The 26735-nt window shown below is 43.8% G+C and overlaps 1 protein-coding gene across 3 annotated transcripts in view; it reads left to right on the top strand.

The window, feature by feature from the left end:
• The window catches only part of AP1S3 (adaptor related protein complex 1 subunit sigma 3), a 59125-nt gene extending 45992 nt beyond the window's left edge, over nucleotides 1-13133 (top strand). For 2 of the 3 annotated variants that reach the window (XM_019445788.2, XM_019445787.2), the window contains exons 4-5: nucleotides 5937-6074; nucleotides 10896-13133. In XM_019445788.2, the coding sequence (XP_019301333.1) occupies nucleotides 5937-6074; nucleotides 10896-10931 (174 nt within the window). In that variant the 3' untranslated portion in view covers nucleotides 10932-13133. Of the gene's footprint in view, nucleotides 1-2857; nucleotides 2989-5936; nucleotides 6075-10895 lie in introns of those variants that run through there. The other variant, XR_002078974.2, reaches the window with a different exon arrangement.
• Nucleotides 13134-26735: the final 13602 nt, after the last annotated feature.

Genomic DNA, 26735 nt, shown 5'->3' on the forward strand with positions numbered 1-26735 from the left:
TAAGCAACTCTGGGCCAGATTTTAGCAAATGTTCCAGAAACATGTCATCCAGTTCACAGTCTCAAGAAATAAGTCATTGGATTTGGAGTTTCCCTCAGTAATGCTCTCTTCCCCATTCCCCTGCTCGCTGGTTTTTATTAGGCGTTGTTGGGAGAGTTTGCTTCCATAAGATGTTTTGTTCTCTGTCCAATGGAATGAGTAGCATTTGCGGTATTGGTTGGGGTTTTATCAGATTTCTTGCAACGATTTTTACCAGCGTGAGCACTTGAAAGGTTTTTGAAAGAATTTTCTCTCCCTCCCTCCCTGTATCCTTTTGATTCTCCTTTATTCCCTTTATAAATGATGTTAGATGACCTTTAATGTTGCTTCAGAGATTCAGGTTGTTGGTAAGTATACAGAGTAAGACAGGCAGACCATTTTTCTTTCTCTTCCTCTTAGGTTTTCTCTAAGTTTGTTTTTATTTATTTACTTATTTATTTATTTTTCAATATATGAAATTTATTGTCAAATTTGTTTCCATACAACACCCAGGGCTCATCCCAAATGGTGCCCTCCTCAGTACCCATCACCCACCCTCCCCTCCCTCCCACCCCCCATCAACCCTCAGTTTGTTCTGTTTTTAAGAGTCTCTTATGCTTTGGCTCTCTCCCTCTCTGACCTCTTTTTTTTTTTTCTTCCCCTCCCTCCATGGGTTTTCATTTTTTTAAAGAGAGATTTGCAAACATATAATAGCATGTTTTCAAACTTGAGATTAGTTAAATTTATGCTTTCCATTATTCAAATGAAGCCTGACATTTTGAAATCCACTGCAGACCTGGCCTTTTGTAAAGGCCTGCAGGAGTTTTTGTGAGGCCCAGGCTTCCCTAGGACCTTCTGCCCCTAATTTCTGCACTCTGGTTTGAACTATATGTTTTCCTAGATTTACCCAACTGTGATAACGTGAATCGGGGTTAAATTTCGATCTTAGTCTTATCATGACACATTGCTTTCTTAAGACAATCTAAATCACCTTCACCAATGCTAAGCTCAGTTAAGATATAAGGAGAATCAGAATGAATTCCTATTTCTCTAACATTAATTTTTCATCCTATTGTGGCGTACCTTTAGAAGCTCTGTCTTTGCCATGGACCAAAATTTAATTCACTAAAAAATTCAATGAATCTTTTATTAAGCTAAGAGCAGCTAAGAGCAATTCAAGGCTATGTGCCCAGTAGGTGTTCAGTTCTTATTAATTAACTGTGATGAGCAAAGCCTACCAGTACTGATTCTCATTGACATCATCTCAGGAATAATCTATTTCTCTTTGGCACTCTTTTTTTCTTTGTTAATACTGAAGGTTTCCTTGAATTCTGCCCTTGATATTATCCAAGAGAAAACTTTGTACTGTGTTTCTCTTATAACAGTGGAAAATATTCCCTTCCTATGCCAGATCAATCAAACTCTCTGGCTACTAACTTATGTATTTTTTGAGCATTTTTCCATTCCAGGGAGATTTACACGGATTAACTAGTTAATCTTTCAATCTTCCGTAAACAGCATTAACCCCAATTTACAGAGGCTACGAAGAGATGCCCCAGAGTCTTAGAGTAGATAAAGGTCTGTTTGAGGATTTAGCCACCTGCCGTATTTTCCCATTACAGACTGTGGTGTGAGTTTTTGCTGATGTGCTCAGAGGGTATGGGTGTTGCTATCCCAAAGAGGCTTGATCTTGATTTAGGAAGTTTTCTTCTAGGAGGAGGAAGGCTCTGAGTCCTGCTAGGTCCTGAGTGAGTGGTGCCCAGTCACCCCACTAACCAGACCCGTGATTTGGCTTATGATAGATCTCTAATTTCACAGATAAGAAAATAACACTCCAAAAGGTTAACAGAAATATTTACTTTGCTAATCTCATGGGGCTGTTGTGGGGATCAAAGAGACAGTGTGATCGACAATACTTTATAAACTGTCAATTGCTATGTCGTTGTACCTTAAACTGTAATTATTATTTTATATATGGTTTTATACGTTTGCTGTATGTAATTTAAACTTTTTGTACTTACTTTAGAACAGAATTCAGTAAGAGAAGGCTCTTCTTAGACTCTATCCAAAAGTATTTAGTTAATGAAATGTCAGAAATAATCTTACGAAGTCATGTATTCTGCTCTAAGAGAAGACCCTCAAGCCAAATTAAAGCACAGGCTAAGAAATCAAGGGTGAAATTAAATTATCACTGTTTCTGCCTTCTTATAAGCTTTCTTCCAGAGTCTATATATACACAAGAAAATGTGAAAAAAAAATTCAGATGCTCACGTGTTTATAAACACAGAAACCATTTATTTTTACATAATAGATGAAATGCGGTAATTTAAGCATTGAGGGCACGTTCCTGATGTACTGGGACAGTACCTTTAAGTGGAATCACCAGTATTTGAGTAATTGGGCAGTTAGCCGAAGAAACCTGCATTTGGTCTAGGGTGCTCCGGGAGGTGTTTCCTGTTTCTGCTCTCAGATACAGTAACCCCTTGGGGTTAGGCTCAAAGAATAACCATAGAAGTAGCATTTTGGAGTTGCTGTATACAAAATCGTTGCTCATATGTGACACTCCCTACAGTTCCGATAGAACTTGTACACCTGTTTCCTTATAACCTAGAGATAGTCACTGTACATCCAAGTTGCTGCTGTGTGTGTGTGTGTGTGTGTGTGTGTGTGCATGTGTGCCTGCGCGTGTGTGTTCTCTATCGGACTTTGCGTGCCTGAGACTTTATTCCCTTCCCTTGAAACTAGATGCAGTCAGTTAACCGCCCCATAGCTGTCTGCGAGTGGGGTTTGAGACGTTCCTGAAAAACTTGCATTAGTATCTGCCAGGTTCACCTTGCAGGATCCCAGCTGCTGGTTTCTCCTAATGAGGCTCCCGTCTGTCTCCGATTCCTGTCTACGCCTGCCTTGAACTCTGAGGTTCCTCAGCTTTTGCTACTGTTACTCCTGACTTCCTGCCTCTACTGACCTCTGGTAACTGCTTGCTCCTTGTGTCTTCTTTAACCAGACATACGCAGTTTTATTTCTAAATGGGATTGCATTACGCATGGTAGTCTGCAGCTTGCTTTCTTTTCTCTCCCCTCTCCAAATGTACCTTGGAGTTCTTTCCCCATTTGTCCATGGAAATCTCTCGCATTCTTTCCAACTTCTACATGGAATTTCCACACTGTCACAACAGAGAGGCAGACAGACTGTTGCGGGAGGGAGGAGGTAGAGATAGATGTATACACCCGCTTGTTGTGGATTTACCCGCTTACTGCTGTTTTCTAGTGAATAAGGAGACCAGGACCTTTGCAGGTAGTTGGAAGAGTTTTTCTGAGCTGGCCATTTATGGTCGTGATATTTACCTAATGATTTACCTCGTAGAGTCTGCAACTTCATTGACCTAAGTCCTAAATACGTGAAGCAGTTTGTTAAAACGTTGACGTCTGCTTCATGTAACGTTGTAGCCCTCAGTAGGATCAGAGAATCAGTGATCTGGGAACCCATTAATTCCCAGCCTCATAGAAACAAGGCCTAAATAGTGACTGACTCATTTATCCTACAGACATGTCCTGCATCCTATGATGTGCTGGATACCGGGGATATTAAGATGACTGAGGTCTGTGCCTGAGCTCACAGTGCTGGGGGAGAGATCGATAAGTAAGCATATCCTAGTGCCCACAGATGTAAGAGAGAACACAGAGCAAGTGGTGTGAAATCTGAGTGGGGGAAAAGAGGCTTTGGTGGAATCTCTGTACCCCTGACTTTTGAGTTTGGCCTTGGAAAAGTGAGCTTCATTTTTTTTTTAATTTTTTTTTTTAACATTTATTTATTTTTGAGACAGAGAGAGACAGAGCATGAACAGGGGAGGGTCAGAGAGAGAGGGAGACACAGAATCTGAAGCAGGCTCCAGGCTCTGAGCTGTCAGCACAGAGCCTGACGTGGGGCTCGAACTCGCGGACTGCGAGATCATGACCTGAGTGTAGCCGAAGTCGGACGCTTAACCGACTGAGCCACCCAGGCGCCCCAAGTGAGCTTCATTTTGCCAGCAGCGTAAAGAAAAGGACATCTGGGGTGTATCCCAGGAATCGCTCGTATGTGCAAAGGTAAAGGCATAAAAGAACACAGTGGACCGTGGCTGTAGCACGGGGGTAATGCTGACACAGGAAGCTAGAAAGAGGGGGGCCCAGGCTAGGTGGTAAAGAGTCCCAAAAGGCATGTAGAGGAATTAAAACTTTGTTCTGGACGTAAGACCTTACACAGGAGAGGAACGAGATCAGCACTTTAGCAGAGCGTTAGTCATTGTTGGCCTTGAGTGGGGACCGACGCCACCTAACAGGTCACTGCAGTGGCCTCGGTGAGAGAGGTTGCAGGCCTGAGAGAAGGCGGCGAAAGGGTAGCAGACAGAAGAGGCGAAGGGGTGTCGTTTATTTACACGATGGAATCAACAGGAACTGATGACCAGACTGAGCGGCGTGAGACCCGAGGCAGGGGGAGAAGAATGACGGGGAGGGAGAAATCAGCGGCACTGTGGAGTGAATTCGGTCAAGCCACAGATCGAATTTTCAGCTACTAAGCAAAATGGTCTGCGGGGAAGAGAATATGCTTAACTTCAGTTTGGCAGATGGTGACTTGGACTGAGGAATGTCCAGGCAGACGTGTCTCCTGAGCAGGTGAAGATATTGGACTCGCTCCAGAAGGAGATCAGGGCTACACATCCAGTTTATGGGACCCTGGATGCGAGACGCAGCCATAGAGAGTCTGTGAGGTTGTCTAGAGTATATGTATCGCAAAGAGAAGAAGCTCTCATGAAACACGCCAGTGCTGAAGAAGAAGGTGGGTCACTAGAATGTAAACGGCATGAAGCAGCGATGTTGATTTTGCTGATGTCCCAAGCCCCCCTCCAGAAATACTTCTTCACCGAATGCAAAGTAGCGGGGGAGATAAATCATCCAGCGAGTCTGCGAAGGAATCACCAGAGATGTTGGGCAAGAACAGGCCTTGAATGGTATGGCCAAGGTCAGGGAGCAAGGGAGAGATTTTTCAAGAGAGACATGGTGGAGTGTTTCCAGTGCTACTGAGAGGTAAAGGAGGCGGAGGGCAGAGGGCGAGAAACTTGCAGTTAGCAGCAACCTTCCAGAGGGTGTGGAATAGGAATGGGGACGTCGGGGAGTTGAGGAAAACGTGAGAAGGAAAACCCCAGGAGAGTGCCAGCGTGGCCAATCAGGGAATTGGAAACAAGCCCTGTTGGGATCATGAGGGGCGGCTCTCTTGCCTCTGGCTTCACTTGAACCACGAAATCTATTAGGCTCTGCTTTGGTCTGTGACAGTGGTTCTCCCCCTGTGGTCCCCAGACCTCCATCATTAGCATCTCCTGGGAACCCCTCACACGTGCAGACTCTCGGGCCTTACCCAGACGCGCGAAATCCTAACGTTCAGGGTGGGGGCCCAGCAGGTGCCTTCCGTGCGGATTCAGTGCGCTCTGAAGTTTGAGAACCACTGGCTTGTGGCATAATTTTGAGAGAAATTAGCACAGGTGAGCTGACTTGCCTCTGAAGAGTGAGCTGCTGATAGTCCTGTAGCTAGGAGCCCAGACTTACGGACCAGAGAGCGGGAGGAAGGAGGCGAGGGACTCGGCTTCCGTTCGGGCAGGTGGAAATAGGAGCCATGCTGCCCGATCCCTCTCCCGAGTCTCAAATTTCTTGTTGTGACGTCAAAGAATATTATTTAAGGACATGGTCTGCTTAATAGAATGTGGTTTTACTTTTGCTAAAGCGCCTGGGATTCCCCACTTCTATTTTTCTGTCCTTAGAATACCATTTGATAGTTTTCCCTTTGGTGCGCCACCTGGGTGTGGCTGTTGGAAACGCTTGAGGCTGATTCGTGTTTCCCCTGCTGCTCCTGCAAGTTCACCAACACGTTTGTTTTTGTCTGACCAGGTCTGCGAGCTGGATATTATCTTTAATTTCGAAAAGGCTTATTTCATCCTCGACGAGTTTATAATGGGTGGAGAAATTCAGGAAACGTCCAAGAAATCTGCTGTCAAGGCCATTGAAGATTCTGATATGTTACAGGAGGTCAGTACAACGGGGACAGATAACGATGGGGACGATGATGATTGTGTGTTGGCCGACACTTCTTGAGTCCTTGACGCTGTGCAGGGTGCGGTTTTTAAGCAACTTACCTGTGTTCGCTCTTAAGAGGCGAGTGAACGGAGACACAGAGAGGTTAAACAACCTGCCTGATGTCACACAGCTGGAAAGTGTGGAATAGAGAGTTGAACCCAGGAACCTGGGCTCCAGAGTCTTGGCTTTTCGTGTTTGGCTGAGCTCTTTAGTGAGGGTACCTCAATTGTCAACAAGGAACCAAAAGCTGGGTGCTATTTTTTTTTCAGACATTTAATGAGAGGTATAAAAAGACTTTCATTAAAATATCTGTGCTCCCCTGGGAAAGGAGGATAGCAGTGCATTGTCACTCCATTTGCCAGGGATATTAGAAGTTTATTATTGAAGATGGCATTTATCATTGTAATTAAAATTCCTTACACCTCCTGGCGAGGCTGCACGTGTGCTCCTATTTGCATAAGTAAATTGGGAATCCTGTGGTTTGCTTGCCAAGGTATAAATGGGCCCTGAAGCATCCATGTGGTCGTGCTCCTGACTCTGTGATATTTACATAAAATACAGTGGGTCTTTTATTTTATTTATTTTTTATTTTAGAGAGAGAGAGAGAGTGCCCATGAGTGAGGGAGAGGGGCAGAGGGGGGAAGAGAGACTCTCAAGCAGGCTCTTTGCTCAGCACGGAGCTCGATGCGGGGCTCGATCCCACGACTCCGGGATCGTGACCTGAGGCGAAATCAAGAATCAGACGCTCGACCGACTGAGCCACCCAGACGTCCCATATGGGGCTTCTAGAAGCGGTGCAGATCTGCACCATACGTCACACCTAATAAGGGAACTTACCTACATCAGCCCCTTGACTCCTCCCAAGGACACTGACGGGGAGCACGGCACCCCACTGACCTTTGGCCTCCTAATGAGGTGATCCCACCAACCCCAGCACAGGCCACCTCTAGGTACTTCTTCCCACAGCGTCACTGGGTCTTTCCACCTGCCTGTCTCACAATGGCAGGTCATGAGATTCCAGAGGATTACATGCTCTCTTTTAAAAAATGGCGTTAAAGCCATTCTTCCTGCTGTTCAAGAAATAAGAGACTGGCTTAATAAAACAGCATCAGGCATGGTCTCCCAGCAACTTTTCTGGCACCTCGCTGAGCTGATGACTTATTCCAGCCCATCCGGGGGGAAGCAGAGCTCAGGTGAATGGACTCTGAGGGAGACACCTGTTGGAGTAGGTGCCCGGAAGCATCCGCGTGTGCCTTTGAGGAGACTGGTTCATCTCCCTCTGGAGGTGTCCTCACCGCAAGAAATGCATTTAAACCTTCTGATGTTTGCTTGGCTCTCTCCAAATGCCAAAGGAAGGGAATTTCTCAAGGTGCTTGAGAAATCAGGGGTTTGGAAATTCCACAGGACAACCTTTCTTAAAATATGCCAAGGGTTATTTATAACCCTATCCTCAGGGCCCTTACTGGGGAGTCTACTTACGGGAGAAAGAGACTTTTTAGCGGGGTCTTGGGCACTAATTGCAGCTTTCTGAACTGGGGCCAGGACACAATCTGGGTTATTTTGAATTCCTGCTCTGGAAGAAATACAGGGTTTTAAAGAGCTGGGAGTGCATCTGATGCTGCTAGTTCCACAGAAATCTGGGAAGCAGGTATTTCAAGTAAGAGCCCTTCCACAATTAAACGCTAACTGGTAGTTCGCGTTCTTGCTGATCGAGCGGAAGGTCTTGATGGGCAGGGCTCACGGGCCCTTCCGTTTAGCCTCTGTGTCCCCATGGTGACCAGGAAATGTCATGACTGCCCTCTAAATCTCTCTGGGTAAACTAACAGCACCTGCCAAATAGAGACAACGTTATCAGCATTCTCTTGGGCTCCGGGTACTTCAGCTAAGTCAGTGAACGTTTGGGGAGCTGGCTGAAAAATGGGCTGTGTATATCCGGTCAGAAAAGTGTAGAATGACTAGGCACAAGCCATGTAATTACAGAAAGAAAAAAAAAAATACTGCTTCCTTTTTTTCCCTGTCCTTTGGACCTAAGCACATATTTTAGCTACTAAAGGTTAAGGGAGGCCTTTGTAACATTGCTTTCGCTTTTAGCCCCTAGAACTTTCCCTGACCCCTAATTAATAAAGGTTTCTTAGAATAAAAAGGCCATCCTCGCATATTTATTAGTAAGAAGACACAGAGTCTTAAATTTGCAAATGCTCAAAGATTATTCTGAGTGTCCTGGGGCTTGGTGTTAGTGATATGGATTAAAAAAGAACAGATTAGGGGAGCTGGGTGGCTCAGTCGGTTAATGTCCAACTTCGGCTTGGGTCACGATCTCACGGTCCGTGAGTTCGAGCCCCGCGTCGGGCTCTGTGCTGACAGCTCAGAGCCTGGAGCCTGCTTCGGATTCTGTGTCTCCCTCACTCTGCCCCTCCCCTGCTCATTCTCTGTTTCTCCCTCTCTCAAAAATAAATAAACATTAAAAAAAATTTTTTTAATAAAAAAATGCAAAGAACAGTTTAATTGGTTGGGGGTGACTTTTGGAGGTATCTTATTTTGTGGGTGACAACCCGTGGACAGTGGCTTGAAGTGATAAGAAAACAAACTGAAAGAGGAAGGTAGTTAGCTTATTACCTGCAGGGGTTGCAATTCCTGGCATCACCAGTGGGGGCGACGGACAGAAGAGGTTTCCCCACAAAATGAGGAGCCCGAGTCAAAATGGTGTCTCATTGGCTCAAGCGAGAGGATACCTTGCCTGTGTATGCGTGGAGGCATGAGAATGGCATAGGTGCATCCCCACATTGTCGTCACCCTGAAAAGCACAACCCACGTTGGGGTACCTCGGTGGCTCAGTCAGTTAAGTGTCCTACTTCCGATCTTGGCTCAGGTCATGATCCCAGGATCCTTGGGCTCCACACCGAGCATGAAGCCTGCTTGGGATCCTCTCTCCCTCTCTGCCCCTCTGCGCGCTCTCTCTCTCTCTCTCTCTCTCTAAAACAACAACAACAACAATGACGAAAACAAAACCCACAACCCATGTTAACTGCTAAGCAAAGCCATAAAGCAGTAAAAAGTTACAGTATGTACAGTGCGAAATCCACAAGAAACTCGGTGGTGCAAGAAGGGGTCCTGAGGGACAGATCCTGGTCCTCTTGTGAAACACAGAGCTCTTTAAGGTTGTGCCAGCCTTGAGTGTCTTTTCCAACCTTGAAAGCAGGAAGCTCAAGAAAATACCAACCTTGTACGCTATTGATTCATGTAACTTGAGTAACAGCATGGCCCAGAAAGGGCAGTCAGTGTCGTCTGTAGCCGACTGAGGTAGCCAGTGGTGGGAGGTGGTGCCAATAACTAGAAGCCGGCAAAGTGACAATTCCAGAGGCTTTTGCTGGCCCAAGACATACATTATAGAAGCATGTCAGACACTTAATGAATGAAAACCTTAGGCTATGGTTCTGGATTTTGGGATACTTGTCTTTTAAAAACACATAATCTGTTACTGCCTTCCTCATTCTAAATCAACTTCATACCCAATTTTGTATTTGCAACTTTGTATTCCTTTTCAAATGGTATAAACTCTAGGTGCTAGAAAACAGGCGTGGGCCCCTGGCCAGTGTGATAGCCCTGCTAAGTTTGAAGACACCAGCAGCAATTGTAAGAGGAGATGCAGACAGGGCAGAGGGCTGGGGGTGTGGGCTTCTCTTGGCCAGTGCTCATCTGGAGGCATAAGAGCTTTATAAGAAAGTGTGGGTGACCGAGCGCAAGTGTTTCAGCATAGGAGCCCTGGAATTCTAAACAGAGCTGGTGAAAACCCGTTGGAACGCCTGATTTCCAACCTTGGTTCCCTCTGAGTGATATTGCTTAGCCATGGCCTTGCCGTTTGGCCCATGCGGATCGATTGTCTTCCCGGCCAGGTGCAAGTGAATTATGCACCCTGAGGTTCAAGGTTAAGTACAGTTTGATCACTGCTGATGGAGCTGACTGGGGCTTACACGAAAGAGGCAGGGGCATTTCCCCAAGGCTGCCCCCTTGAACTTTGTATTGATTCGACACAGGAGCCACTGTGTTACACAAATATATAAGTCTACAATAGAAGAGAATGCAAGAGACGACCCATTTATCTTGCATGGTAAAGGGCTTGCCCATCACGGTATATTTCAACTCTACCTGTAATTGTGAATCTGGCCGAACGTTTCTTAAAAAGTACTGGCAAAAAATTATGGCCTTCTGGCATGTTAACAAACTTGCTAACTGGTGAGGAGGATGAAGGAAGTTCGCATACTCTGGAGGAAAGCCTTTTCAAAATACATGGAAGAAATCCTTAAGAATCCTAGTTTGTGTGTGCTTTTTATATCTCACCAACAAGCGTAGAAAGATGCTTTGCACGGTATCCGTAGCAATTCTGATGTTACAGAAATACAGTCGAGATTTCTCTACTACGTGTGCCTGGAGGTGGGTGCTCATGATCATTTAGGCACGTTTATCCGAAGTCAACAGTGGCATATTGGCAGCTGTTGCTTTAGAATTTCTCTTATCGGACATTCTTTTTGGGATCAAGCGTAGCTTTTTCCGTGGAAAGTTATTAAGTTCCAGCCACATGGATGTGTATGCACGTTACGCTCAAACTTTGAACCGCCGTTCTTGATCAGAATGCAAAGATTGATGTCCATCCCCGTTTAGATAACTTCTGTTCAATAACCACAAACAATAAGGAAGTAAAAGAATGACAAAGGTTTCACATTCTGCTAAAGGCTGTCGAAGGGGCTCTTGTTCTAATTTCTCGTTCTCTTTCAGACGATGGAAGAATATATGAGCAAGCCTACATTTTAACCGCACGTCTACTTGAAGACTCCCGAGTCCCCCACGCTGTGAGCCTGTAAATTAGCAGAACCTGCCGTCCAGTTCCTTGACGAGCTTCTGGCAGCATGCCAAAAATAACCTAAAAGGGATCCTTCGTTAACTAGCAATTAACTTGTTTCACATAACATATTTATCGTTATTACATATCTGTATTATGCTGTACGTAACTACTTATTGTGGCTCTGGATGTTCAAGCAACTGCTTTATGACTCAGTAGACTGGGTATGTGTCTACAGTGCTTTAATTCCATGTGATATTTTTAAGCTAATTTAAGTAAAGGTGTTGCAATATGTTTATTGTTGCATTCCATTCTCTACTGACAGCTGAATAATAACCCATGGTTTTGAACATGAAATACATGTTGTATTATGAATAATTCTTTTCTAAATGTTCAACTTTTTAAATTGTATAATAATTCAAAATTATGTTAATAGTTCAGAGTTCATACATAATGCTAGACTTTTTTTTTTTTTGGATACACTTAGTAAAATGTAAATTTCAGTCCAGATACAATGTATCTGATTTTAATGTCCTGCATTCTTTATTTTTTCAGGGTTGGAATTAAGGAAAATAACCAAAGATAGTAAGGGACTTAAGTGGTTTTGATATCATGGAAGCTGCTATCTAGTCGAGATTTTCATTTTACCTTTTAATTGAATATAAAGGGCATTCCATTATAAGGTTATATTTTCCTATAAACTCTCTGTATTTATTAAGGATTTGAGACTTCTGGAGATACAGTGTCTATGACTTCCCTTATTATAACAATAGTATAATAAAGATGAATAAAAGTAGCAGTAATTATTATAACTACTACTATTTTAATAAGTTTTAAGGTTCCAAGCACTTAGCTGCTTGAGAGATTTTGCTTCAAACATGTTTTAATGTGTATCTACTATGTTTGACGACTGATTGTTTATTAGACTTACTTATTATAACAGCCTATATAGTAGATGCCCTTCCTCCTTTCTTACTTCCTCATGCCCCGAATTAAATATTTGCTGCTGATCATTATTATTCTCAATATGTTGCATTCCTGATTTGCCGGAATGAAAGTTCTCTGTAACCAGGTAGTAAACGTGATCAGACATTACAGGGAAATAGCTCGTAACACTCTGTCTTGATGCCCCACCTCTGATGTCCTACGTGTGCATTTTCCATGTTCATTTTGAGGTCTGGTATCATTCGGGTTGGAGTGGTTAGGGATCCCTCATGCTTTTCCTAAGAGAGCAGTGTGCTTGCTGTTGTATTCTTTCTCTAGAAGATCTTATATGGTGGACCTTTAGAGAACATGAAGGAAAAATGCCCTCTCTGATTCGTCTTGCCAGATATATTTAAGGAAAAATAAGACACGAACAGAAGAAAAACTTGGCCAATTCCTCAATAGAGCCGTTACTAAAAAGAAGGAACTCAGATTAGTATACGAAGGAATTACTGGGCTTTTAATATCTATTTACTCAGGCTAATCCTGTGATTACGATGATGGCATTGGATTGAAGTTTAACTGCCATTTTTGATCACTCTGTTTATTTGATGTCTTCCGATTTGTGTTGTCAATATGGTGGAACTCTTTTATTTTTAAAAAGGTTTGTGGGGCCCCTGGGTGGCTCAGTCGGTGACGCGTCCGTCTTCGGCTCAGGTCATGATCTCACGGTTTGTGAGTTCAAGCCCTTCATTGGGCTCTTGTGCTCGGAGCCTGGAGCCTCCTTCTGATTCTGTGTCTCCCTCTCCTTTTCTGCCCCTCCCCAGCTTGTGCTCTCTCTCTCTCTCTCTCTCTCAAAAATAAACATTAAAAAAAAAATAAAAAGTTCTGCAAAGGTAGACTTTATGTAAGTCATTGTGTTTTCCTGGTTCTTTTGAAGTTTTCGGCCATTTTTGGGTGAAGGTATTTATTCATGTATTCTTTCAAATGGGCTAATCCCACGTTAGACATTATCAAGCTGTATACTGGGCTTTCAGACTCCGTGTCGGTGTCTCACATAGAAAACGAGCGTAATGATGGAGCACGCCGGGTGAATATGAGGTATTTGGGGGACATTTTATGTGGGTCTCGGTGAAAGCAATCATTATATTTTCTTTATATTATACAATTATAATAGAACTACCAAGTGAACGATAATAAATACTAAATTTGTATAAAACTTCCAAATAAAATGTTTTTACATTTTTTAACGAGGAATTTGAGTGTGTTTTTTACGAATAGAATTGGTTTTTGATCAAATTTTATGCTAGAAGTTTCTACCCCTAATTCCTGGTGATAGTCCCTTCAATGTGATCTCTGTGGTTTCTTGGCACTTACCGTCAGGAAGCAGCTTTGCAAGCAGGTGAGAGCAAATGGAGAGAAGAGTCTGAACTGCTTTGCTTCGACCGACTTCTCCTCATCATTCACCCACATTTTGGTAATCTGATCTCTTGGCGTGTAGTCAATGATGCATTCTTTAAGTCTAGTAATTTCTTTCATGAGCAAACGTTAAGTTGGGACAAAGTAAGGGAATTTTTAATTCATTCAAACTTTTTTTTTTTTTTTTTTTTTTTTGCCAAATCAAGTCTCCTAAAGTAATGCAAATCCTTTTCATCAAACACACAGATGTTGTTCTACTAGGCCTAATCATACCTCCTTAAGATTCATATTGTAACACCTAGGAAACATCACTGAGGAACTGTGTTTACTTTTCTGAGATTGAATCAATGAACTTCATTGGTAAATGTTGCCGTATTCTTTCACATGGTCTCTGGAATTTTGGATGAAGTCCAGTCAGATGCTCTGGGAAGTAAGTAACATAAGCCAATGACTGTTTTTCAGTAATTAGCAAAGTGTGGGCCATTAAAAATCTTTCTCTCCTTCCAAAAAATGTGGGGGGGGGGGAGTGCTTAAATTACTATTGAAGTAAGATAAGGATTATCTCACATTTAAAATCAAGCAAACTCATAATTCCTTTTCTTCAGCATAAATGTCTTATTTACTTCCAAATATTATCAAGTAAATCATGCTGGCCTCTTTCTACTAAATATTCCTTTTACACACAAGATTAACATTTTATTTATTTATTTATTTAACATTTATTTAACATTTATTTATTATTTATTTTTGAGACAGAGACAGAGCATGAACGGGGGAGGGTCAGAGAGAGGGAGACACAGAATCTGAAACAGGCTCCAGGCTCTGAGCTGTCAGCACAGAGCCCGACGCGGGGCTCGAACTCACGGACCGCGAGATCATGACCTGAGCCGAAGTCGGCCGCTTAACCGACTGAGCCACCCAGGTGCCCCAAGATTAACATTTTAAACGTGCAAATTATCAAGTAAGAAGCAGCATTCCAAGTTAGAACAGTACCAGGTGTAGCTCAGAAAGTCAGTTGGAAGTCAAGGCTAATAATAAAAAAAGCTCACAAACTCACATACTGCAGAATTTTCATTATGGTGGGAAAATATCTATAAAATTTAAGACGATATAAATGTGAAGAATAAAGAACTAGGATACTTGCAGGGGCTTGTGATCCGAAAAGGAAGTTTGAAAACAAATTTAGGTCATTAGCAGTTTTTAGAATGGTATGAAACTAAATTGAAAAATGAAAGTATGATGATATAACTTTGCAAGTTAATGCAGTTAGAATTGGAAGTATTGGAACATTAGTTTTCATTAAATAAAATAATCAAACTTCTAAAAGCATCTTAAAATATAATTACTTTTACTTATGTATGAGTAAATATATTTTGGAGAAACTGTACAATGAATTGATTAAATTATGGTTTTCTGGATTTAGAAATAGGCATCTTTTTATTTCTGGAAACAAGTTTTTAAGGATACTTTATCAGGAATCGCACTGTGGCTAATGTAGCAATTTCATTACTATGTATTCATCCAAAGGATACAAAATTACTAATTTGATGGGCTACATGCACCCCAATGTTTGTAGCAGCACCATCTACAATAGCCTAAGTATGGAAAGAGCCCAAATGTCCATCAACAGATGAATGGATAAAGAAGGTTTTATATTATACATATAATATACAAAGTTGAAAAAATATCTCATGGAATATTATTCAGCCATAAAATAATGAAATCTTGCCATTATGCTGAGTGAAATGAGTCAGAGAAAGACAATTAACGCATGATCTCGCTCATACATGGAACTTAAGAAACAAAACAAATGAGCAAAGGAAAAAAGAGAGAGACAACTCAAGAAATAGACTCTGAACTGTAGAGAACAAATTAATAGTTACCAGAGGGGAGGTGGGGGGCGAAGGGTTAAATGGGCGATGGGGATTAAGGAGGGCACTTGTGATGAGCCCCTTGTGATGTTGTATGTAAATATTGAATCTAAATGTTGAATCGCTAAAGTCTACACCTGAAACTAATATTACACTGCATGTTAACGAACTGGAATTTAAATAAAAACTGGGGGAAAAAAAGCCAAAACTGACACAACGGATGGATGAATGAATAAACCAAAGCATATTATAAGAAGAATGAATAAAATCAATTATGTTCTACTTGGAATACCTAATCTCATATGAAAATAGTAACAGTTGTAAAGAAAGCAATTTTCACGTTCTTTCTGTAGTCATTGAAAACTTTACTTCAAATATAATAAGGGCATAGAACCTATTAAGTTGGAAGAAAATTTAAATCTTTAGCCTACACACCCTCCAGAATGATAAATCGTAAAGTAAAAAGGAGACTAAGTCATTAGTTTAGAACGTGCTACATGTGTGGACACTTCTTCCAGCCTTCTGCCTTCTGTCAGTGTGTTCTATATTCAAAATTGTAGGAGCCAAAATATATAATTGCTAAATTTCCCTGAAGTTGTTTTTCTGAGGCAGCCATCCAAATACTACTCAAATATAATTTCGCCTCTTGGGAGCTTTTGAATCGGTGGGAAATAATGGCTTGATTTTTAAAAATCTCTCTATATATAGATTTTCAGCCATCAGTCTCGGAGCAAACAAGTCGATCACTACTCACTGACTGGGGCCACAACTCTCTGATGGGATTGTTTGAGCCACAAGACTATCCTCATTTGTGGTCAGAGCATCAGAATGGACTAGAAACCGGGAACCTTTATGCTGGTCCCGGATGTACCGCTGAAAAGGCCCACAACCTTGCCCTTTGGAATGGATGGAAAGTTAAGAGTCAGATGGGATTTTGGAAGTGAGCTAGTCTGCGCTGCTCATTATAAGAAGACGAGAGTAGTCAGTGCATTAACATTTACGCTTTGATCAAGTCTCAGAGCTAATGATTTGTTTAATTAAACCTTGTCTTGATCAAAGGTGTTACCTGATGAAAGTATCTGATGAGCTTGTTTTCCTGGTATGAACTACAAGCCTAATGACATTTAAACATGTTTTTCACCCTTTTAAATGATACAAATGAAATACATTGCGTGCACTTTAAATAAGGGATGCCATTATAAGAGTAGAAAAAAAAAAAGGTGGTGCTGTAACAGGTAAAGGGTGAATTGCCAAATTAGCGTTGTCAAATTTTAGAGGTGGGAGATCTTGCATGTTTCAGAGGGAAGGGAGAACAGAGGAGGAATAGTTTTGTTTTTGTTTTTTGGGGTTTTTTGTTTGTTTGTTTTCTGCTGGTCTTGAATCAAAGGGACTGATCATCTGGAAAAATCCCTGAATTCAGTGACTGTTTCCTGCGTGTAACGAAGGTTTGTCGTTTCAACACTGTTTGTACCTAACTGTGAAAAAAGACCTTTCTTCGCGTTTGGTTGTGAGCTGTGAGGCCCCAGTGCTGGATGAAACCAAACCCCGCTTGAAAATGAGGCAGATCCCAGCTGTTCATTTACCAAACCATTTCCTGTTTCCTCCTGGGCACACGGCTAGGCTTCATTCCCCAGCCTCTCTTGAAGTGTGGTTTACCCGTGGCGAAATCGCGGCCGGTGGAATGCGGGTTGAAATAACACAGGCCCCACCGCAGGTCTGGCTCATCAAACATTCCCCCACAGGACCCTCCATTTTCCGTCTTTCCCTGTTTACACCTGAAGGAAAACACGACAGCATCCAGACAAGGCAGAGCCATGAGACGGCAGGAACCTGAAAAAGGTGGTCAGGAAAGCCAACCAGGGAAGAACGGCCACACTGGACCTTTACCTGCGACAGAAACAAACAATTGCGTTAAGCCGCGGAACGCCTGAGGTTGTTTGTTTCAGCAATGAGCCCACCCCGAAGAAGGAAACAATCCTGGGCTCCCATCAGGAGGATCAAGATATGTGTAAACACGTTTCTTTTCAGGTAGTGGAAAAAAGTAGCCCCTTTAGAGCTAATACAGCAACTAATTATCTGGAAGAGGGTGCCACCATTACACCTGCCCCCGTCACTGAGTTACAGATTCGCCTACCCAGGGGACATGTTCTTTTTGACCCCTGTACTAAATTTTCCCTGCGCTTCTGCGGTGGCTGATGCAGCTTCTTAGTCTGACTTTTGAGACCTTTCATGATCTGACCACTTCTGGATTTTTTAAGTCTCATATTCCACACTCTGATAACACAGGTCAGTGTGTTTCTCTCTCTCTTCTTTGCCGAGGCTTGTTCCATTTATTTCTTCACCTGAAGCGTTATTTGCGCCAATTGTATCCCGATTCTTTAACACACAACCCAAGGTGTCCCTTTCTTTATGGCTCTCGCCTCCTTCCACCCTTCCTCCCCTTCTCTGCAAGCCCTTTGCATTACATAGGTTCCCACGGGGCACTTGCCGCTTTAATATTCTATTGTAAATATTTAAATACATGTCTTATCTCTTGCTGAAAAATGCGAGAGAGCAGAATATGGGTGTGTGTGTGTGTGTGTGTGTGTGTGTATGAGGAAAAGAGAGAGAGAAAGATCATTTTTTGGGCTCTCCTAAAGGGCCTGTCAGGGTATTGCATACATGAACACAATTATTAACATTTACTGGATCAGGCTATGAAAACCTCCCCTTTAAAAAGGCACATTTCCTGGGGCGCCTGAGTGGCTCAGTGGGTTAAGCAGCTGATTCTTGATTGTGGCTCAGGTCATGATCTCACAGTTCGCGAGTTCAAGCCCCAAGGTCGTGCCCTGCACGCTGACCTGAAGGAGCCTGCTTGGGATTCTGTCTCCCTCTCTCCGTGCCTCCCCCACTCACACTCTCTCTGTCTCTTTCAAAATAAATAAAAAGGTACATTTTCCTTAACACTCCCTGACTGGAATGTTTTTGAAGAACCATAAGAAGTTTATGAGGCCAACGAGCAGTCTGCCCATTTCTAGAGTACGTCCCTTCAATAGCGTATTTTTGGCCAAGAGGGTATGTACTATCTCTTGGATCGTCTTAAGTTCTGAAATAACATTAAAATCTTCTACTTCTTTTTAAAAAAATTTTTTTTAACGTTTATTTATTTTTGAGACAGAGAGAGACAGAGCATGAACAGGTGAGGAGCAGAGAGAGAGGGAGACACAGAATCCGAAGCAGGCTCCAGGCTCTGAGCTGTCAGCACAGAGCCCGACGCGAGGCTCGAACCCATGAGCCGTGAGATCATGCCCTGGGTCAAAGTCCGATGCTTAACTGACTGATCCACCCAGGCGCCCCTAAAATCTTCTACGTCTGCTGTATGACTGGATCCCAAAACTTCAGGCGGCACTGCTCCAGGTGACTCTTTCAATCTCACCTACTGCTGGGTCCCCAGTGCCCTTAGTGGTGCCCGACAGAGACTAAAATATCAATACATGTTTGCTGACTGGAAGCTTAGTGATAAAAGACTCCATGCAACATGGCAACGAATTGGCCGCGGCTGTTTCTGTGATAGCAGCAAAGTGATTAAAATTAAAACTGAGCACTTAGCGTTGGTGCCATATGGATCTGTTTGGTTTCTTGTGAAAGAAGAAACAAGAGACCTAGTGGGCTGGGACCGGGCCAGCCTTCACTCAATATACCACTTCCGTGAGGGGCGCACAAAGCTTTTATGTTGGGGCCACTCATCTGGTGGCAGACCTGTCGTCAACTCTTAACCGGGGTGAGGAAAGAGAGCCACAAGGTTTGCTGATGTGGTCGTGGACAGAGGAATAACTTCTTGAAACATAGACGAATTTACTTCTACCCAAAGATGAGTACTTTCAATATGTTTATTTTATTTTATTTATTTATTTTATTTTATTTCATTACATTTCATTTCATATCACTTCACTTCACTTCACTTTATTTTATTTCATTTCATTTCACTTCACTTCACTTCACTTCAGTTCACTTTATTTTATTATTTTATTTTATTTATTTTTTTTATTTCATTTCATTTCACTTCACTTCACTTCACTTTATTTTATTTTATTTCATTTCACTTCACTTTATTTTATTTTATTTTATTTTATTTTATTTTATTTTATTAACTATTTTGAGAGTGTGAACGGGGGAGCAGAGAGAGAGGGAGACAGAGAATCCCAAGCAGGCCTCATGCTATCAGTGCAGAGCCCAACATGGGGCTTGATCTCATGAACCGTGAGATCGTGACCTGAGCCGAAATCAAGTGTCTGACATTTAACCGACGGAGCCACCCAGGCACCCCAGTACTTTTTCATATTTTTAACTGGGTCACGTGGATGATGACCCTGCTACATGATTATGCCAGGGTGTGGCTTTTTGTTAGAATGGAAGTTCCCTTTTCGATAATGTTTCCTGCCTCATGAAGTAGAAGGCAGTGATGTGCTAGTCCCTCTCTGTCTCTTCACGTCCTTCCTCTGCCCTCCTCTATGAAAATGAGTTGGCCTGCTTTTTGGATCCTCTGTAAGATCTGCACGAATTCAAGCTATATGAAAAGAAAGCTATGAAGGCACATTTATAAACAGAAGTGAAAGAACACCTTTTACAGACGCTTACTGTAGCAGAAAGCGGTATTTGCCATAGGAATGATTGACTACCAATTACGTTTCACACAAAACCTAGCGAAGATAGTACTCACAAGGGACAAGAAAAGCAGTTTCTATTTTAACAAGATCTTTTAAGTTTAGAACAGATGAGGAAGCATGGGGGAACAGAGAGCGGTAGAAGAGAAAATGATTATTTTCTGCTGGCCAATCTAAAGATTCCTTATTTATTGAATCTCATTTCACGCTCCTGTTTATAGATGGAAAAGTAGTAAAACAAGAATTTAGAATGCACAGCCATTGTACAGGAGGTCTGAGAGCCAAATTGGATAATTTTTCATTAGAGCCATGACATAAAAAGGTTGGGGAAACTCCGTCATAAACTACTTGGTAACAATCAGCCTTACAAACTTTCCCTTCTGGAGAGGACTTAGGAAAGGAACCTTCGCAGGACGATGGTCCAGAAACCCCAAGGCACCTTGCAAATCCTGTCTCCAGTGCATGTGTTGAACCCTTGACCCGAAATATCCTACCTTTCTCTTTCCTGCTCTGAGAGTGCCCTGTGCCCTGTTGACCTGGCAATTCTTGGTCACCAGCCAGTCCCCAGTTCAGGTGGCAGACCCTGTGAGACTGTGTCCATTACCCCCTTTCCCCAGGATCGATGGATTATGTGGGATGCTACAGAGCTGAGAACGTTGTGGCTTGTCCGTACGTGACCACACACTGACGGCACGGGGCCCCTTCTGCGAGACTGTGAGCTTGTCGGGGCAGAGGCTCTGAGATTCACGCTGCTATCTCGATAGCTGCTTGACGTTTGTTACATAAATAAACACGTCACACTTTTCCTACTCAGGTGGAAGGAAGAAGGTGGAAACCTTGGCCCACCCACCACATCCCCCCGACACAGCTGCCTGGAGACTCAAGGTCCCACTGTTCCTTTTTATTCCTTGATATTATGGAAGAGATCATTTTAGGAGGTATAACTTTTTCTCTGATCATAATGTGAACAGGAAAGGTTTAACTCAACAGGCCTGGGGTGCTCAACCCTTCACATTCTAAATAAAAACCTGCCTCCAGAATGGGCTGGCTCTTGGGGAATAACCCTGGACTCCTTGGAATGTTGGGCCTGATAAGAGCGGTTTTTTTTTGCACGCCTGAGAACTTGAACCATGCTTTACCAGTGTGGCCAGGTAAGTTTATCCTGACAGAGTGATTTATGGCGAACGCTTGTTTTTGCTCTGGGTTAAGGGCTGGAGCATGAGTACGTGGGATCAGTCGCATGGGCCTTGCATACCAGCAGGACTGGTTCTCAATAAAACTTCTGGCCACCACGACTTTGGGAGCTTCTCTGATTGGTACCCTTGGCACATCGCTGCTGGAGGACTGAGTGTGTCCCCGTGTGACACCACCGAGAGGGACACTGAGAAGCTTGCACCTGGTTCCTCCTGGACTTTACCCCGCGTGCCTCGTCCCTTGGCTGATTCTATTCTACATCCTTTGACCGCAATAAGCTGTAACAGCGTGCGAGCCCCGTGAGTCCTAGGAAATCATCGTGGGGACTCCCAGCATGCCACCCATTCAGATGCCATCATCCGGGAGGATGGTAGGTGAAAATAAATAATTACGGGGGCGCCTGGGTGGCTCAGCTGGTGAAGAGTCCGACTTCGGCTCAGGTCATAATCTCACGGTTCGAGAGTTTGAGCCCTGTGTTGGGCTCTGTGCTGACAGCTCAGAGCCTGGAGCCTGCGTGGGATTCTGTGTCTCCCTCTGTCTCTGGCCCAACCCCACTCATGCTCTCTCTCTCTCAAGAAAACAAAAATAAATAAAGAGAATAAATAAACAAGCAAATAAATAAATAAGGAGACCAGGAAGGAGGAGAGTCCAGAAGATGTTTGGGAGGCCAAATGCAATGGGTTCTGTGACAAGTGGGTCTTTCCACTTTACTGGGATTACGTGCCCAGAGCCAGTGTGGACATGGCCGTGGTAAAGACTCTCCGCTGTGTGTCTTTTGACACAAAAGGTATCTCCATGTTCCCACGGGAAGGAAATGAAGCGAACAAACGGTACGTATCCATAACTGGCACCTCTCCCGATTTGGGGGGGTCTAAGTCCGCCCAGGGCAGCTTGTCCATCTAGCACTGGTCCGTCCAGGGTGCGGGAAGCGCAGACAGACGTGCATGGGAGTTGAGGGCACAGGTGGCCAGTGCTCTAAGACCAGGGAAATGTCGTTTCACAGTCTGTTTTATCAACCCTTGAAATTAGCACCCAGAATGCCTGAGTTGATTAACAAGGTGGGTTTTGCACCCGGAGACTCAGAGCTCCTCCCCCGATGCTGTTGCTCGCCTGTTGTGTGACTTTGGCAGGTAACTTCCGCCTGCCTCAGTTTCTTCATCCGTGCTCAGGACAGGGTCAGGAACCTAGGAAATGTTCATTACATGGTAACCGCGGTCTCTGGCTTCTCTTCTGGATCTCTCTGAGAAGCAGCAGAAGAGCTCTCCTAATGGTATTGTTGGGAAGAGGGTTTGTGGTTGTTTAAGAGAGCTTTCTGGGGCGGGACTGGAACCAAGTCAGCATTTTGTGAGTTGATTACAGAGATTGCACTTGAATACCATTTCTTCCTTCCTTCCTTCCTTTTTTGGAGAAAGAGGGCACAAATAAGTGAGGCGCAGAGAGAGATGGGAGAGAGAGGGGGAGAAAGAGGGAAAGAGAAGTGGGGCTCAAGCTCTCCCAACTGGGGGCTCGAACTCACAAGCTGTGAGGTCATGACCTGAGCCAAAGTCAGATACTTAACCGACTGAGCCACCCAGGAGCCCCCTGGAAGAGGATTTCTTTATGACAAATAGGTTGGGATGTGTTCCCCTGGTGAACTTCCTCCTCCCCTCTCCCCTAAGGCTCCTTTCCTGATGCCCCCCCCCCCCCCCCCCAGCAGCAGTGATGGGGCCTCGGGCATGCAGCTGGCCGGGACCAATTTCTTGCTTCACCAGACAAAGCAAGTAGGAGGCTAATATCACCCCGGAGGCCAAGAGGGCAAACTGATAAAATAAGAACTTTAATCACGGGGTGCCGGGGTGGCTCAGTCGGTTGAGCGTCTGACTTCGGCTCAGGTCATGATCTCGCGGCTCGTGAGTTCGAGCCCTGCGTCGGGCTCTGTGCTGACAGCTCAGAGCCTGGAGCCTGCTTCCGATTCCGTGTCTCCCTCTCTCTGCCCCTAACCCACTCGCATTCTGTCTCTGTCTCTCTCAAAAATAAACATTAAAAAAAAAGAAGAAGAACTTTAATCACAAACAGGTTTAAAATAGTCTTTCTTTGACATATTCAGGATAATCCCCAAATGATAAAGCTTATTTTCTGCACACATTTGAAAGGCCACAGGCCAACGTTTTCCGGAGCATAAGACCCTCAGCGTGCTGAGGGTCTGATGTGACACGATACCTTAGGTGACCTGGCGAGGCTGTCCCTCCACAGGACAGGAAAACAAAATGAAACAAAAGGCATAATGAGGCATTTTAATTCTCTAGGGTTATGGGCTCCGTTTCCAAACCTCTTCAAAGTTTCAGTAAGATTGGCATGTTTAACGAAGTGAATAAGAATTCCTAGCAAATCCCGCACACAAATTCAAATTATATTTAGCAGAAAAAGAAAAGCCAAACATAATACCCAATATCGGATGACACAGGTGACCAGCATAGACTGCTACAAAAGAGGTTGTTAGTGTGTATAAATAACACCGTAATGATCGTATCCCTTGACCCGGGGACTCTGAGAATCGAATGCAGAGTTTGGCACGTGGTCCGTGGGCCAAATCCAGCCTGCGACCCGTTTTGGCATGGCCAGCAACGTAATGATGGTCTGTAGGGTTTTAAAGAGATTTCAAGGGGAAAGAGAGGAAAGGGAAGGAGAAGGAGCAGGAGGAAGAGGAGACAGACCGCGTGGCTCACAAAGCCCGACATTTTTACCACCTGGCCCTTCGCACAGCCACCTTACCTTAGAAATAACCCCAAACGTGCAAAACCTACATGAACGAGGGTGATCTCTGCGGTGGTCTTACAGTAGTTCAAAAGACCGGGAACAATCTCCGTGCCCGGGGATAGAAGAATAGTTCCACAACTAGTAGGTAATTCGCGTAAGAGGATATTTTTCCACTACTAAAGTGATGCCTCTCCAGGGCCACGGGTCTGTGATTATGTATTTGGCCTCTTTTGAGGAAGGCTTTATGGACTTCCGGGCTCACGGACGCCTTTCTCACTCCTAAACTCTCAGGGCAGATATTTTATAAGCCGCACATTTTAAAACTTCGTGATGTTCTGCCTTGAGTAGGGAGGTCATGGCTTAAGAAATCGACCTTGACTGGGGCTCCTGGGTGGCTCAGTTAAGCATCTGACTTCAGCTCAGGTCATGATCTCAGGGTTCGTAGGTTCTGCCCCGCATTGGGGCTGTGCTGTGCTGACAGCTCGGAGCCCGGAACCTACTTCAGGTTCTCTGTCTCCCTCTCTCTCTGTCCCGTCCCCCACTCGCGCTCTGTCTCTCTCTCTCTCTCTCTCAAAAAGATAAATAAACATTAAAAAAAATAAAAGAAAGAAGGAGACCCTGATGGCTCTTGATACCCAGGCTGTTAGGACCCTCTGTAGTAGGGAGATTATGCACAAGGTCACTTGGGAACATGTTCTAGCTCAGGCCCCTCTTTTCTCCTCACTTAAGGAAGCTTCTCTTTTTCCTGGCAGCTCCCAGGGCCCCTTCCTCTACATTCTGCAGACTATGGGGTGGGTGGTGGGATTCTCATACTCTTTAATTGATTTATATGTCCTTCTGAAGGACATATATAATATATATATAATTATAATATATACATATATAAATATAGAATTATAATATATACATATATAAATATAGAATTATAATATATACATATATAAATATAGAATTATAATATATACATATATAAATACAGAATTATAATATATACATATATAAATATATAATTATATACGTAATAAATATAATATGTATAATTATATATATAATTACATGTATATATTATAATATATATAATTACATGGAACTTTTGTGGTTATTTCTCTAAGAATCTGGCTTCAGAGCCTTGGCCAGGAATATAATCAGGGTCACATTTTTGTTGAAAGACATCAGCTATCATTCACATTGTTTGCTCTTTTCAGAGAGAGAGACAGTGTTGATTGTGTCTGCCTTTCTAATGAAGATTTGGGAGGAATTCCCGAACCCAGGCTCTGCCCGGGCCATTTCTTTGTGATTGAACAAAGCACAGCTGAGCTACAGGTCAGATCCATGTCCTGCGTTGTCCTTAATCCCGCTGTGGGTCCCTGGTGCCCCTAAGATAACGTTCAAGCTCCCTGGTGTGGGGCTGGGTGTTACCACAGTCCCTCCAGCCTCACCGAGTGCTCTATCCCTCATTCGCCTGTGCCCCCACCGTGTGATGCCCTCGCGCTTTCTTCTGCAATCTTGCATGTTCAGAAACTACAACTTCTGTGTCCCCTCCGCAGAGTCCTTCACAGATCACCCCAGTTAGGTGGCAACCTGTCTCCCTCACCTTTGTCACGTTGCCCCCATGGTCCCGTTTTGTTTTCTTGACAACATTTGCCTGCTTCGCAATTATCCCAGTGCTTTGTTTGGTTGTTTGCCTATTTATCTACCTGTGTTTGTAGGTATTCATGCATTTACTTTCCCCCTCTTCTCCCTCACGAGAACGTATGCTTTTTGAGGGCAGGGACTCGTGTTCCCAGCCCCTAGAGCACATCTTCGAAGAGAGCTTGGCACGCAGTGGGTTCCCTAAATTTCCATCTTCCATCGTGTGCCCGAGGACATCTTCTCATCTGTCGGGTCACCCTCGTGGACCTTCCAAGGTCGAGGAGGGTGCCTCGTCCTCTGCATTCTGCCAACACAGTTGGCACGGTCAAGATAGGCATCAGATCCCCCGCTACAGTCTGAGGAGCCCGGGAAGGCAAAGATTGGCTCTTTGTGCCCATAGCTCACAGTCTGGCATCAAACAGGGGCAGGTTTTTATTTCATGACTGGGCCGTGAGTAAATCCATAGTAGTTTCCCGATGCTGAGTTGACTTGAGTCTATAATTTCTTGGTTCCCTTTTCTTGAAAAGACATAAAAAAAAAATTAAAAAAAACACACCTTGCTATATCTGTTATCCTCATATCGTGCTGTATTTATTAAGCTACCATTATTTTCACTCACGTTTAAAAACATGTGCCTTCATGGAGAATGCTAGCTTGGTTTATATTTGGCTTAGCCTTTGTCTACCTCTGCCTCTCCTCATTTGACAGACAACCAAAAACTCTAGAAGTTATGTGGAGGCACAATACTTCCGGTGATTATTTCGCTATGTTCCCCTCTTTCTCCCATTTACAGTCACATAGAAAATAGAGTCCGTGAAGCAGCTTCATAGAGTTCATTTCACGATTCCATGCGATGAGACTGTATTCGGGCCGGATGCCTCCCACACAAAGAAAGAGGAATCAATCACAATCAGGGCCGCATAGTGGTGGCATAAGGAGCACACATTGTCCAAGTGTTTCAGATCCAGGAAATATGGGAAGCCTGTCCGCTGATTCATTTCTTTGTTCGTCCATTCGCCTCTTACTTAGTAGTACCTCACCTGAATACGTAACGAACTCGGAGCGAATTATGTCCGTGGACAAGAATCAAGGAGCTTGAAACAGAGCAACTAGCTTGGGCTAGGAGAGATCCATGGGGGACCCAGTTCAGATCAGAACTGGTGCCAAGGAAACAACCACAGAGCATTCATTCTTCCCTCACTTGCCCGACGGCTGGTAGGGCACAACCGGAAGAACAAAGCCAGCTCAGGGTGAGAGGTTCAGCAGAACCGGGCTCAGCAGCCACTCTGGGTGCCTCTAAGTTTCTGGCCGCTTTTAAAGCTGAAATGCCAGAGCCTGAGATCCAAATGGACACTGG

The sequence above is a fragment of the Panthera pardus genome, unplaced genomic scaffold, assembly GCF_024362965.1.
Source record: "Panthera pardus isolate Hobbes unplaced genomic scaffold, ASM2436296v1 HiC_scaffold_10, whole genome shotgun sequence".
NCBI classification, from domain to species: domain Eukaryota; kingdom Metazoa; phylum Chordata; class Mammalia; order Carnivora; family Felidae; genus Panthera; species Panthera pardus.